We start from the raw sequence: 15,782 nt of genomic DNA on the forward strand, positions 1-15,782 counted from the left end.
ACGGTTTGTTATATATGAGCTTCTCTGTGGAATTGGCAGGCCATCATGGCTCAGCTACCCCAGGAGCAGAAGGCAAAGATTGCAGAGCAGGTGGCCAGTTTCCAGGAGGAGAAGAGCAAGCTGGACGCTGAGGTGTCCAAGTGGGATGACAGCGGAAATGACATCATCGTTTTGGCCAAGCAGATGTGCATGATCATGATGGAGATGACAGACTTCACCAGGTGAGCGCAAACCACAATCTTCCCTGCTTGACTGCCTGTCAAAAACCACACTCACACACACACACCTCTTTTAGACTCAACTCAATAGACCTCTCTGGCCATGCACTGCTGCTCCGGTTTCACTGCGCCCTGGCTCAGTGCTTCAGCTTTATATAGGTTTGTATGGCAGTTTGCATTGGCAATGAAATGTGCACTAGCGTTTTTAAAGGAAAAACTTTTCCAGTATTGAAAGAGAGACAGGCAAAATCTGTTTTTTATACCTAATTTCCCCTGTCATTTACCTAAATCGGCCATCAATTAGTAAGGTCTAATATTAACTGAGACAAGCACTCGGTTCCATCTCATGGAATCTTTTTTCCCTCTCAGTGGAAGCAAATGAGCTGTGGGCTTTTTTACCTGCCTCATTTGCCTGCCTCTTTTTCTTTCCATCATACTTGATCCCAAAAGAAAGGGAAAGAAATCCTTTACTGTCTTAAAAAAATTGATTTAAAAACAAAGGGCAGGAGCTGCTAGCACAAGAAAAGCTCACCTGAATTCCTCCCCTGTATGCTGACAGAATCAGGAAAAGGGTCATTTTAGGTGTGACAGCACGCTCTTGGGCCGCACACCTGAGAGTGACTGCCATCTGCTCTCCCAGAGGACACTCTGTGTGTGTGTGTGTGACAGAGTTATAGAAAATGTCTTGGTCTATCGCTTCTCCCTGCCTATGCTAACCAAGACCCCTTTTTAAAATGGATCATGCTGAGGACACCATTTGCCAATATTGCACACATTGTAAGGACTGTAGGATGGCTGTCACTCAACCTTATCTGGAAAACCTGGGAAAAAGCAGCTTTGTTTACCTCTTCCTCCTGTTCAAGAACATGTCTCCATTCCTCCCCAGATCAAAAAATTATATATTTATGTTCATTAAAATGTAAAACTATTAAAACTGTTATATTATTTTTTAATTTATTGTTTTGCTCCCTAAACATAGTGTGTGCATTTATTTGAGGTTTTCTGTTTTAGGCAGGAGAATCGTATCATTTCTCGCCAGTTGATATGGAGACACTCATACCTCTTGTTGAAGGCCCCCAGAAATCTGTCATTGTCTTAAGTAAAAAGCAACAAGGCTGTAGTACATCTGTCAGATTTGGTGGCATTTGCATGAAAAATGGCAATCGGTGCTGATGTGTCACCTGCAGAAATGTGCTGAGTGAAGGTCTCGGCAAGTTAATTCAGTCCACGCCCTAAATTATTGCCCCTCGACCTTGAATGGGTACACAGTCCCATGAAGGTTAATGCTATAAAGAGGAAATTGATTTCGGGAGCCTTTATCCGGCCTCAATATCTGCAGAGAAGTGGCTTGCTACCAATTCTGCTTATGTCCCTTTCTGCTCATGAATAAAGCATGCGTCGCCTGGATTCGTGTCACATATTTTGGAGCCACCTGTCTGTGCATGCTGTGGTCCAGTGCTTGAGCTGCTATATGACACAGACACACACACAATATTGCACTACCCCCATCTGGAACCAGTATCAGTGGCTAATTCATGGGCACTCAGTCAGATTTGCATATCTGAGTGTGGGATTGTCAAGTGAGATGCAGTCTCCCTTGCTCGAGAGTCACCTTGTAGTGACCACCCTCTCACCTAGGGCGGTTTATGGGTGGGCCATCACCAAAGCAACATCAAAATAACCTGTGCTTTGTGTTTCAAAATGTTAGAAGTATTGGTCGCTCTTTGTGGGGTGCATTTTCTTTTTGAGATATTGTCTCTAGTGAATTCCTGTGACTGTTTTGATTGAGGCAATGCTGCCAGGAGGACCCTGTCTGAACGGCGCAGAAAGAGAGTGAACCGCAATGGGGAGGGGTGAGTGTAGAGGAAAAGCAAAAACACAAAATTCCATCTGTTGTGGGTTGGATTGTTCAGTTTAGCCTGAAGAGAGCAGCTTTGAATCCAGGTTGTGCCACTTGCCAACTGTGCCCCGCAGTCCCTTGTGGGCACACAGAACTGGCAAATGACCGGATCGTAACCGGGGAGCTGCGAGGGGTGGGCTGAGATGGCACACTGGGATGGATGAGGCCAGAACCATTAAATGAACTGTAGTGACATTGACCCCAGGAAGCTGACCAGACATCACAGAAATGGGTGGGAGCTGCTGCTGGCTCACGCCATCTGTCTTGTCTGCCCACGTCTCATTCATTCTTACCCCCCTCGAAGTCTTCAGGCTACTAGTGAATGGAAGCGTGTTGGAGGGGGATGTTCCTCCTTAATGAGATTAATCAATTGGAAGCAAACTGATCTTGTCTTTCCCAAAAAGCCTTTTTCATGCTGTGCTGTTCCGGAGCGCGAGGCTGTGAAACAAGCCTGCTTCTTTTTTTTTTTTCTTCAACCATGTCAATATGACCAGCCATTCTTATGTCAAACGTGTTGACGTCTTGATGTGCATCATCCATGCTCACACATACTCACTAGCTCATGTCACACGAGACTGCACACAGAACAGTAACTGTGAATGAAACTGCTATCTTTTTTCTCCAGGGGGAAAGGACCACTCAAAAACACCTCTGATGTGATTAGTGCTGCGAAGAAAATTGCTGAAGCCGGATCAAGAATGGACAAGCTGGGCCGTGCTATTGCGGATCAAGTAAGTTGAACTCACAAGTCTTTTGCAGGAAAAAACATGATCATCTCTTGGTGAATTATCCATGCTCTTGTGTTTTACTTAAGGATCTTAATCCTTATGAAGCACTACAGTGAAACACAACAGTGCATAATTTATCTCCCAGCCAACTCATATCCCTGGCTTTTTTCCATCACCTTTCGAAAATTGCGACATAGAACGTGATGGTAAAGACAGCGCTATGGGTCTGTAAATTCAATCCCCATAGTCCGACACTTATTTTCCTGGAAAGCTGCTCTTATTCCTTAAGCTGAGTGACAATGACAGGTTCACAGGCTTCATGAAAATAATATGGGAACATTTCCAGTAAACATCAAACCGCCGTATGTGCTGCAAGGGTTCTTTCAGATTTTTCTTGTCTTCTCAACAGTGCAGTTGAAAGGGATATTGTGAGCTCGGGAAGGGGGTTTTGCATAGCAGACTCATCACCCATCACTCATCCCTCCTCGAAGGCCTCTCCTCTCAGTTTGTCATTTAATTAAAAGAGTGTGTCACGCTGTGCTAACATCACCGTGCAGCATGCAGGCTACCAGTTGACAGGCCAATAGCACTCGTAGTGTGTGTTTTTAAGAACTACAAGACATTTTTACACTTTGTACTGTTACACTAAAGGGTTAGCGCAGAGAAATGTTAAAGGGATAATTCACCCAAAAATGAAAATTATCCCATGATTTACTCACCCTAAAGCCATCCTAGGTGTATATGTCTATCTTCTTTCAGACGAACACAATCTGAGATGTATTTAAAAATATCCCGGCGGGCCTGTTTTGTACGCATCGATTTGCGGCGGAAGAGTAACCCCTGACCCGACACATGACGCAATGACGAACGCAGAAGCGTAGATGATGGAGCAAAATGAAACACCAGTCATGAATTATAATTCTAAAACGAGAAATTGTAAAGAGAAACGTTAGAGGATTTCGATATAAGAGAAGAGAAACTTGAGTTTGTTGCACAGCCCTATTTGTTTAAACTACGAGAGGCATCTAAGCTTACACTACTCCTACATCCTGCGTAATACATTGCTTCAGGGATACTCATTTGGAGCAAGTTGACTTGTGCAGTGTGTACAGTCAACTGGCAGAAGCTAGTTATTTTAATTTATAAAGTTTTAAATATGGATAGTTTTCTTACAAAACCCATCGCCTTTACTTCAGAAGGCCTTTTAATAGGCCTTTTAAATGTTATTTAAATAAAATTAACCACCTGGAGCCATATGGATTATATTTATGATGGATGGAGGTTTTTTTTTTTTTTTTTTTGGCTTCAAAACAGGCCCCCTGTTCACTACCATTATAATGCTTGGTAGAGCAAGGATATTTTTAAATATATCTCTGATTGTGTTCGTCTGAAAGAAGATGGTCATATACACCTAGGATGGCTTGAGGGTGACTAAATCATGGTATAATTTTAATTTTTGGGTGAACTATCCCTTTAATTTCTTGAGTTCATGCATTTGTGGCAAGCACGTTTCGCCCATGCAGCACAGTGCAGCACCTAGGGAGGGATTGTAAAGATATGCGCAGTTATCCTATTTGCCGCATGGCTGTTAATTAGCCATGCCTATAAACATCTGCAGTGTGCTTTCAAAAAGATTCCTTTAACATAATCTTGCATAATAAGCAGCCTTCATGCAAACTAAAGCTCTGCACTTTTAATATTTTATTTAGATTGCACTTTGATCCGACGTGAAGTAGCTCCACTTTTCAAGTGCGTAGTAATGCTACCTGCGCTGACCCAATTGGAGAGGAATACTAAATGTCCAGTTCAGAGACGGTGAAAGCTTTCATAGACAGCCACATCCCGCAATGTCTTTGATGTTGCTCATTCAGTGCCGTGAATACAATGATATCCTCTGCAGAAAACAGATGGGTACTGTGCAGGTGCTTGTGTGTCTGTGGATGTGTTTGCTTTTCTGCACACACTGGCACATAAATGAAAATGCATTATGTTCTGTAAATGTTGTTGATTATACTGAACCCGCCAATTTTTTGAGTAATAGGATTGATTTAAGTTTAGGACGTTCATTTAAAATGAACTTTGCCACACGTGCCAATATCAGTCGTGATGAGAATTCACCATGCCGTATTTTTTGGCCATATTTTTCTTATTTTTGTTTTTTACATTCAATATGCTATGAAATTTTATATACAAATAAATTGTACTTCTGCTTCTAATAATAATAATAGACAGACTTTATTCCATATTATTATATTACACTTTACTATTTGAATATGTAATTTAATAATTATTGAATATAAAATTACATAATGACTAGTGCTGTGCGATATTGAAAAAAAAATGCGATACCTTGTTAAAAAATATGATATTCTATATGCGATACGATATTGCTTTAAGTGTTTAAAATCAATTTAAATTATTTAAAAATATTTAAAAAATGTAGTAACCAATATAATGTTTCATATTCTTTCTGGGAAAAGAAATAATCACTGCAACTTCTGAAAGTGACCAAAAGTTTTTTTTAGCATTACTTATGTCACATCTGACACCAATGTTTAAAAAAAAAAAAAAAAAAAAAAGTGTGCCAATATTTAAAACTCTATAATAAAACTTAAAACTCGATAATATATAGTTATATCAACCTAAATCTTAAAATCAAGAACATCCAGATAAACACACACACCTAAAAACTAGAGGTAAACGATTAGTTATTTTTATTTTATCTTTGTTATTAAAAAATAAGAACTACAAACAATAGGACAAATACAATATGACAAATTCTTACTTGAAAATAGCGTTCAAGTAAGAAACAATACAGAAACTGAATGATCAAATGTAAATCTAAAACACTGCATAGTCTTCACATTAATTAAATATAGATTGATTCATAATAAAGCTACAAAGCAAAGACATTATTTAGTCAAGAGCAGTAAGTGAATTTCCCTTTATCTTGTTTTGCAGACAGCAGCAGGTTTTCTGTATTAGCTGCTGTCTCTTTAAAACCTAATGTACGGCCACGGATCCTACTGAAACGCGTCTGATTTCTTTCCCAACTGATATTTCGAGATTTTCGATATATTGTGCAGCCCTAATAATGACTTAATTAATTAGAGATGCATCAATGTATCGGACGATTTTTGCTCAATCCATCGGCATATCGGCTATAGCAGGAAAAAGACTGATATAACAAATCGCAGGAAAATAGCAGGAAAAAGACTGATATAACAAATCGATGGTTTATTAATTGACCCTTCGTAAAGACCCCCCCCCCCCCTTTGTACATAGCGGAACAAAGAGGACACTGACAACACGTCGACAGACAAGACAAAGCAGGTTACTTATGATATTAAACAAAGTCCCAGCTTTCAAACTGTGTAGTTTAAGAAATTCGAACAATAAAAACAGTCCCGAATGGTCCCCTCTCCTCTTGTCCTGCCTACGAATAGAGGAATTGAGGGCGTAGGTGAAGAAAAAATGAAAGAGGGATGTGAAGCCTCATATGAGACCTGAATCCATTAAGTGTGATTCGTCTTTAATTAGCAGAGTAATTACCAGGTGATAGCATGTGTTTATATGAGCAATATCACACGAGTAGCCGTGCGATATGGCTGTATATCAGCACGCTGTGATTCGTCCGTAGGCACGAGGCCGCAGGTAATCACAGCGTGCTGATATACAGCCATATCGCACGGCTACCCGTGTGATATTGCGTTTATACAACAGTTCAACGGCACGAGTGTGTAAATAAATAAGAAGAACGGAGTGTCTTTAAAACCCTCTTTTGTGCAGCACTACTTCCTTCCGCCACGGATTCAAATTTCAAGTTGTTAGTTGGACCAAGCCTCCGTTACTAATTCTAAAACGTCACTTCAGAACTAGTAACGAAGGAATGTTTCAAATCTCAAGTTGTCAGTTGGACCAAGCCTCCGTTACTAACTCTAAAACGTCACTTTAGAACTAGTAACGAAGGAACGTTGAGTCGCTTCATTGAAACTCATTGAATTTTGTACAGTATTAGAGATAGAGAGAGAGAGAAGGCTATTACCTGTGTCTGATATATTGCATTACATTCATCAAGTCGATATCCATAATATTATATCCATTATAAAAGTCTGTTTGAATGTCTGCTGAGGAAAGCGATCTTTGTATTTGTCCTTTTTACAGCTTTGGGAATTTTCCATCCCGCTAAAAACAACTTCCTTTTGCAAAAGTTCCTTTCAAGTCTCTTGTGACTCACTGACTAATTCACCTGTAAAGTGCTGCCGCCATCTAATGGCATATTAATGTAACTTTCACTCAATCCATATTACTTACTAATGGACATATTTATATAAAATATTGAACAACAAATAAGCACAATTGTACAGTTCAGTCAAACATAAAACACTAGTTATTAAAAAAAAAAAAAACTATAGGTCACCATTTACGCTTGTATGTGGGTTTTACAAATATTTAACGAATGAAAAGGATTTTAAAGAGCTTGTGACAAAACCTCCTAACTCCATTGGATCCTAAAACTGTCAATCAAACCTCATTAATCCGCCTCGCCTCATGAATGAAGTGCGCACGCAGTTTGGACATCTCTGTGCAATGCAAAGGTAAATAAAGATCTGATGTTTGAAAAAAAAAAAAAAATGGTAAAGCGTTTTCTTTACTCAAAAAACCATACGTTTATAAAGTTTAATGTTTTACGTATTTAAAGAGCGGAGAAGAGTCTGATATGCCCCGTCTAGCTCTGGAACAAATAGATTAATAAGACCAAAGATCCCGTTCTATGTACTCAAATTATGTCTTGTGTTTAACCACCATAAGAGCCAGCGGCAAATCCCTGAGGCACTGGCCGAGATGAAGCTGTTCTCAGCGGTTACAGAAGCATTGAACGGCCGCTGACGCCTTGGAGCTCGCATCTCCGAAAACGTCAAAACAAATTGTAAAATAGGCGCTATTATTAATTCGGAGTCACATATTTCAGGTCTAAACAACTACATTCTCACCTTAAAAACTATTAAAACTACAGTTCGTGGTACAACAAGTTGTATTTGTAAAAATTACGGTTGATTTGATCGGCCACCATGACGGTCACTTCAAGCGGAGCGATACAAACGGTGAAAAGGCAGTAGGAGTGCTGTTATCACTGAAATATCGCATGGCTATCAGCCAATCAGATTCGAGAACCAGACAGAACTGTTGTGTGTGTGTGTGTATATATATATATATATATATGCAAACTATATTTAGACTGCTCCTCACACCTTCTTGTGCAGACGAGGCTGCCAGAGGCTAACTGTTGAAAAATGAACAAAGGGAAGCAGTTCTTTATACAGAAGGATGAATCATCAGATTCAGAGGAGCCTGCGGAGGGATGGAAAGCAAATAATCATGGCACTCCTCCCCCCCCCACCCCCCACTCTCTGTCCTTCTTGCTCTTTTTGTCATATCAAAGCCCTGCCACAGAATACACAGAGGTGGGCTATAGCATCACTCCTGACTGCTTGTCTAGTTTGTCATGTCATGTACTTTTGTTACATCTGAGATTGCCAACAGACACCATAGCAGAGCCGCCATGTGTTGATAGGCCGAAAATATCTGTAGAAAGTTGAATATGCCAAAAAAAAGAAGAGGATTCTTTAGAAACCTTGCACAGGTAAACAGGATGAAACAGGATGTGGGGAAAATGATATAAAAAAAAAATGTTGAAAGCATGAATTGTTGCATAACTCTCTTCGAGCTGACAAAATGCATCTTAGCTGCAAACTTAAACCTAACTATTCAAAATAAGGATGTGACAACACACTCCTCTGCATCTGGAGGCCACCCAAGGATGCAAACAAGACAGCGATACTAAAGCGGATAGTGTGGGTGATCAGTAATGAGTATAGAGAGGCCTTTTACAAAAAATGCATCTTGTTTGAGAATCTGGCTTTCTGAGTCCATCTTGTAACATCTAGCTGTTGAATGAGGACAGTTTTTGGATCGTTGCAGAGAGCTGCCAGAAATGTCCGGGCAGGCTTAATAATCACTTAAATGGCTGTAACAGAGCTCGATTAAAGTTTAAAGAAATGAGTGTAGTGCATAGATGAGGAGGATGCAGGATTTAGGTCATTGCCACACAAAGGTCTGCACTGCAGTTTATTAAGAATTTACGAGCAGATTCTGCAGGGGCAACTTCTGAGTATTTCGTCTGAGCTCAGTACTGAGCAAATAATGCAGTGTAATTGAGATTTATAATGTAAATGTGTAAGCCACCACACTGCCCATAAATATTCTGCCCTACATGCACGCACATGAAGGCATGAAACCGCCACACACGAACATGATCGCGCAACACCAGGTTTGCATATTTTAGCAAGGCAGAACCTGCGGGCAGCAGCACGTGTGCTTTATCCCAATGATGTATACCGACATACATAGTTTTCCAATTTACATTCAATCAGGGAAGATTTATGGTGATCCATAGGCACCACCACAGGTTGGATTAATCCCAGTTCTGGCCCCTGGCTGCTTAATGGTGACAGGCCTGTAAATTTCCCTCTCTACAGTAGAAGAGCAAAAAACAACAACAAAAAATCAAGAAGCGATCCCACTGATTCTCAACTCAGCACTTCACGGGTTGGTATACTACATGACCACTAGTCTAAGCACTTGGGTTTTGTGGCATAATGTTGATTATTAGCAGTGCTTGTTTTCATTGGGTAATTTAATCATATTTTTAACATTTTGCATTTAAAATGCCTTGCAGAAGTATTTTTTTCAAAGGTATTCAGACCTTTAGCCACTTTTCACATTTTACTCAATTACAGGAGCTACATAGAAATATATTTTTTTTAATTTTTTTGTTTGTTTTGTTAGGAAATGTTTTTAAACTGAAACTCAGTATTCAGTGTTGTAGCAGCTGTAAATTCGCACAGAAAAGCAATTTCTACAATTTTCTTTCTGCCTATGAATAATTACGGTAGCTACAACATTTCCTTAAAATCCCCAAAGTTAGGAATATCCAGGTTTCCTACAGTCATGGAATGAGTGAAGTTATCCAAAACACTTTTTTTTTTTTTTTTTTTGTAAAAGATTCATCTGCTCTTGCAAGCCATAGTGTTTGATTTGTGAATGAAATGTGAAATGTTCATAGTTGAGTTTTTTTCAGTTGGTTAGTCTTCACAAATTGGTTTGTGATTCATTAACAAATTGGTCTGAATCTAAATTCCTTTAAAAAAAAATCCTTATTCTGTGATATCAGAGGTCATGGGGAAATCGTTGGTTAAAAAAATAGCAATTTGAAGGATTGCTGAAGAGAAAAAAAAACTAAAGGGAGTATGAGAGAGAGAAACAAATCTATGAGTTTAAGTGTTCAAAAGTCTATTCAAAGGTCTCAGTGGGCACTGTTGTTTCTAGGAAAAGTTGTCCATCACACTTTGGTCTGCTGAAAAAAGACTTGGAAGAAAGTTAATTTTTCAAGCAGGACAGTGACCCAGACATGAGGCCAAATAAATAGTGGTGGGATTCAAGAACAAAAACCCTCTACAGATCCTTAAACATTTTGATCTCAGTCCAGTTCCACAGCACCATTTAACAAGTGGAGTGTGTAGGCGTCATCCAGCTAACCTGAACAACCTGAAGCAGATGATCTTGTCATTTCTGCAAAAGTTGCACATACAGATTATTAGAAAGTATGGAGAGAGTACATATTTTCTTTATTTTTGAGAATATTAACAAAATGGCTGTTTTCATCTAATGAGCTGCATTTTTAGACATGATGACCATGTTTGGAACTCATCCACTCATCTATCAAATAAAATTCAGTAAAATATCACACAGCACAAAATTTCAATGTACCATTTGTAATTTGGTGAAATGACCGAGTTTAATGGTCTCAGTATAATGCGTGTGAAATAGGTGCTTGTAAATACGCTTGTGGAGCAGGCAGTCCTATTAATAACTGTTAGGGAAGTGATTGTCTATTTTGGCAGACGTGTTGGCAGCTTTAGCCATGTCATGCTGTGGCTATTCAATTGCTCCAGTGATACACATATAAGGCACATGATTCATATCTGATATTTCAATAAAAAAAAAAATACACATCTTTAAATTTAAGTTGTTTATCTAAGAATTTTTCCCTCTGTCATCGTGATTGAGTTTATTACTCTTCACTCTGATCCTAGATCAGGACTTTATTAGACTGAGATAGAATTGTCACTTGCAAATATTAGTCTCTTATTTTTTTCCCTTTGGGGTTATTGTTTGGAAAGGAGTAAGATCATCTCTCTGTTTAAAATGCCACTTGACTGATTATCATGGTCCATGATGGCTTTCTATTTAGCCGTTCAAAAAAACAAGTGCACCGCCAGACCATTTAAATGCAATATAAAACACATTAGCCACATGAAGGGACGTTCTTCTCTTCAAGTGCATTAGAGTTCCCTCTATTAAAGAAACTACAGATGAATCTTTTATCTCGGTAAAAAATTACTTTGATATTAACAGGTGCTTTTAAAATGAACCTTCGATTTCCTTGGGTACTTTGCTGTTTCCAGTTTGTATGTTGAATACTGATGATTGAGTGGGCTGAATTCCCTGGCCCTCTTTCACCTCTGTAGAAAAATAATTTATGTAAATGTTTTTTAATCTATGCAGGATATCAGTTTTATTGCTGTTGTATCCACCACTTCCTCCAGATCTGTATTTCAGCATGCAGCTTGCACAGCCTGTAAATACAATCCGGAATGAGTTCACACATGAGAGATGTGCTGAAAGATCAAGTTTGCAGTCCAGAAACTTTTCTTCTATGGGTCACAGTCAGTACGTCAAATCTCCACCTGTGCTGTTCTCAAACTGTCTCCAGCAAATGTTTATGGAAGATGAAGTTTGCTTACTGCAGACGGTTTTCTTTTTATGAAGATTCAGGTCTTCCTTCAGATGGACTAGGGCAGCAATGTGGCAGATGCATGTTTTTTATGCATCTGAAGATTTACTTTTATTTATTTATTTATTTATTTATTGCAGCCCACTTGGCACAATTTTTTTTTTTTTTTTTTTCCCTCTTGAAATTTTTTAAACTCTGGAGATTACTTTTTTTTTTTCTTTTTTTACAGAGTGACTTACATTGTTCTTTTTTGAGTTAGTGTGTCCCTCTCCTAGAATTAAGTAGAAGATCTTTTAACTTCAGATGCTGGCATAGGCTTGTGGAAAGTCTGTCAGTGCGCAAGACAATAGGTAACTCTTTCTGTGGTTTGGGACAGATATAAACACCAGGTAATCATATCTATGGAAATTCTCTCACAGAAGACCTATGGGTGGGCAGAACGATTTCATCACTGCACTAATCACCTCCATATGTCATCTGCTCTGTTTAGAGAAAACACACACCTCATTCCATCCCCCTCGAGAGGAGTGGAGCAAGCAGTGTATCAATATCTCCTTGGGCTTTAGTGGGCATAACCCACAAAAGAATGCAAAACCCAAGATGTATCATTTATAATCACGGCTGCTCTACATTGAAATACTGCTATGTCAGTAAATACAGGGAACTGGCATTTCTCTTCCCTGATGTGTTGAGAAAGGTCAGAACCCTGTTTGTGCTGTTCTACTACCGCAGTCCATTTAGAATGGAATTCAGCAGGCCAGATGACATTTTCTGTGATGTGGCCTGACCTTCCTACTCACTTTTATAGCTGGATATTTTTAACGTTGAGGTGTGAAATCCGTTATTTTTTCCAACACCTGCATTCTCTTCCGCTCATCAATCCCAATAGTGGCTGTCCCCGTGTTTTCATTGTTTTGAACTTTTTTTTTGGTAACTGTTTATTTTATGCACTCATTGTTCACCTCCATGCCAGAGGACAGCACATTATTTACACAATATAATGTACACATTTGCAGAGAGAGAGAAAACAGTTTTCTGTCTCTTTTTTGAACAGTTCCATTTTCATGAATATTTAGAGTGAAACTTGCTCATTACATCTTGATCTTAAAGGAATGGTTCACCCAAAAAACAAAAAGCCTGTAATTTACTCACCTCATGTTGTTCCAAAACTGCATAACTCATTTTCTTGTGCGGAATAAAAAAAAAAATGCTTCAACCATGTTTGTCCAAATAAAAAAAAATCAGTGGGATCCAAAGCAACATTGGTCACCAGAATATCAGAATTTCATATTTTGTTCAACAGAAGAAATAAAGTCATGCAGGTTTAGAACAACATGAGGGTGAGTAAATGATGGAAAATGATTACATTTTTCTATTTTTTTTTTTTTTTTGTCATAGGAAAACATATTTTTTCAGGTAGCTGTATTGTTTTATCACGTTTATTCTTTCCCAGCACCATAAGTTCTGTAGTACATATTTAAGTTTATCTAGGTCAGTTGATTAGCATTAGTTCAGCTCTTTTTTTGATGGTGCAGGTGAGAGAAACATAATGGCGACACCATTCCTATTGCCTTGTCTATGGTGCTAAGAGTGCCGGAGTTTTCTTTTTAACATTTTGCTGGCAGGTTAATAAAGACTCACTGTCATATTAGAAAAGTAGTGCACTTTAAGCCCATTACTTTTCAACATCCTGTGATATTAGCCAGCATATATGATCAAAAGATGATTTTTTTCTTTCACGGATACCTGTAAAAAGGAAAAGCAAAAGTCCTCTGGAAACTATTAAAACATGTATTGTTTTGTGTATTTGTGTCTCAACCAGAATCGGTCTCCTTAAAGTAAATTTTAATAAATGTCCAAAGTCTCTGACCAAGCAAGGTAATATCTCTTAAGTGCGTGCATTTACATTTCTTTAAGGGGGTGAATTGAGGCTGAAGTTGAATGTAAGGTTACGCTGTGTACTCTAATGTTATATGAGTTTCCTAAGGAGAACACTCTTCTGAGAAGTTGCTCATTTTTAATGGAGTGATGGGTAAATGCAGAATCAGCTCTTGGGCCAGCCTGATAAGGGACTTACCGGACACTGCAATTCTCAAAAAAAAAAAAGAAAGAAAGAAAGAAAGAAATGCTGTTTTAGCACATCGTTTCACTGACAATCTGCTTGTGATCTGCATGTGGTCTTCACAGTTGGAGGAAGAAAATGTTTTAAGCAAGCAGGGAGGACTTTTGTTTGACATGTGCATCATGTATTCACATGCGTCTAGGTCAGGGCAGGCAAGCTGCATTTCCTGTTCAACTTGGATGAATTCAGCAGCTGAGCATGCACAAGTGATGCTTTCAAAGGGCCAATTCGAGCTGTCTCAAACAGGAGTCGAGCCTCTAATTGGTATGCTTAGCAGGTTTCATTTTAGCAGGGCTCTGTTCTGATTCACCACCGCCGCCGTCCTCTCTCTCTCTCTCTCTCCCTCCCCCCCTCCTCATTCTGCTGTTTGTCTGACTTCCTCTGCAGCAAGCTCTCTAGCTCTAGGGAAGAAAAGCAGCTCAGTGATTGATAAAAATTTGGGGTTTTATTAATGACTGTTGAAATAATGGGTGGAATAGTAAAGCAGATGAGAGGCGGACACTCTGGCTTTCTGTGTTCGAAGAAGGACACTGCTGTGCCCCTGCTGGCTCTTTATGATGAACTAGAGAGAGAGAAGTTCTGCCCAGACATGCCCAGACATCCTGACTTCCCACTGGGGAGTGATGATGTGCCCAGCTGGATAATCTTTACTACAAATCCCAGAATGCTTTGAGCCAGCTGGAGTGGAAACTGCGAACGCCAAAGCAGTCAGAGATACACCGCTGAATATTCCAGCAGCGCTGCTGGGGCTCAAAGCATAGCCAGACTTGTTGCTGGATCAACATGCCAGATGTAGGGGTGAGAAGCCTTTAAAGGCAAGAGAATGTTTGCTTTGTATAGCTATGAGTGTAATCCTCTCCTCCAACCCTTGGCACAAAATGCTTTTACAGTATCCTGCAGTCATAGAGTTAGCAAATACTGTAGGTGAAGCAGACCTCAAAAAATGGAAATTCCTGTTTACTATTTTTTTTTTTTTAAATACACTTTTTAATACATTAACTAATGTACCTTATTATAAAGTGTTACCATACAAGTATATAATTGTATACTTTCATTTATATACGTGTGTCTATATAACAATAAACATTTGAATCTGTAATTATTTGTTATATTTAATCATTTTTTTTTTTTTTTATTATTAATCTTTATACACTGCCCAGCCCCCCCAAAAAGCATGTTATATGTTCAACAGTACTTCTAATCCTAATTGGAGTGTGTAGCTTTTCTTTTCTTAAAAAACGATGAAGGAAGACACATCATGGCCATATTCCAGGATGACAATGTCAAAATTCATCAGGGTCAAATTGTAAAAAGAATGACTGGGAGGGAGCATGAAGAATTATTTTCACACATGAATTGGCACCTCTGTTCAGACCTTAAATTCATTGAAAGTCTTTGGGATGAGACTTTGGGAAGAGTGCTCGACTCTTGCATTGTAAATACAAGATCTTGACCAAAAAAGATGCACCATCTAGTGGAAATAAATATTGAATTCTGATGTATATATGTGTGTGTAATTACAATAAACGTGTATATATAAATTGATATCATTGGAAAAGAAATTGTAACAAAGATGTCCAGAAACCGCTAAAACTAAACCATTAATTCATTGACTGGTAGAAGTGTTTTGGAAAATGGTTTGGATACAATTATTTTTGCAATTCCGTGTGGTGCTTCTAGTAGCACCTAAAATCTCACACTTAACCTTTAACAAGCAAAATTTCAGGTAGATACTGTGATCAAATGGCAGCTAATTCTCAGGCGGTCTTGAAAGCTGAGCAGCCTGTTGCCCTCTTCATCACTCTATCACTCTCTTCCTGTTTCTCACCCCTGTTCTTCCTCGCATCCCACTCTCTCTTCGCCCACTTGTCTCCCATCTTCCTTTGTCTCCCTGTCGTTCTGTCTCGTCTCTAACAGTCTGTTCCTGTCTAACTACCCTTCTCTCTCAGTGGGGTGT

The 15,782-nt window shown here is 39.0% G+C and overlaps 1 protein-coding gene across 1 annotated transcript in view; it reads left to right on the forward strand.

Moving 5' to 3' along the window:
* Window positions 1–15,782, forward strand: part of ctnna1 (catenin (cadherin-associated protein), alpha 1) — a 117,293-nt gene that overhangs the window by 95,191 nt on the left and 6,320 nt on the right. The window contains exons 15-16 of the mRNA XM_067389269.1: window positions 40–221; window positions 2,744–2,849. Coding sequence (XP_067245370.1) covers window positions 40–221; window positions 2,744–2,849 — 288 coding nt within the window. The remainder of the gene's footprint in view (window positions 1–39; window positions 222–2,743; window positions 2,850–15,782) is intronic.

The sequence above is a fragment of the Chanodichthys erythropterus genome, chromosome 1, assembly GCF_024489055.1.
Source record: "Chanodichthys erythropterus isolate Z2021 chromosome 1, ASM2448905v1, whole genome shotgun sequence".
Taxonomy (NCBI): Eukaryota; Metazoa; Chordata; class Actinopteri; order Cypriniformes; family Xenocyprididae; genus Chanodichthys; species Chanodichthys erythropterus.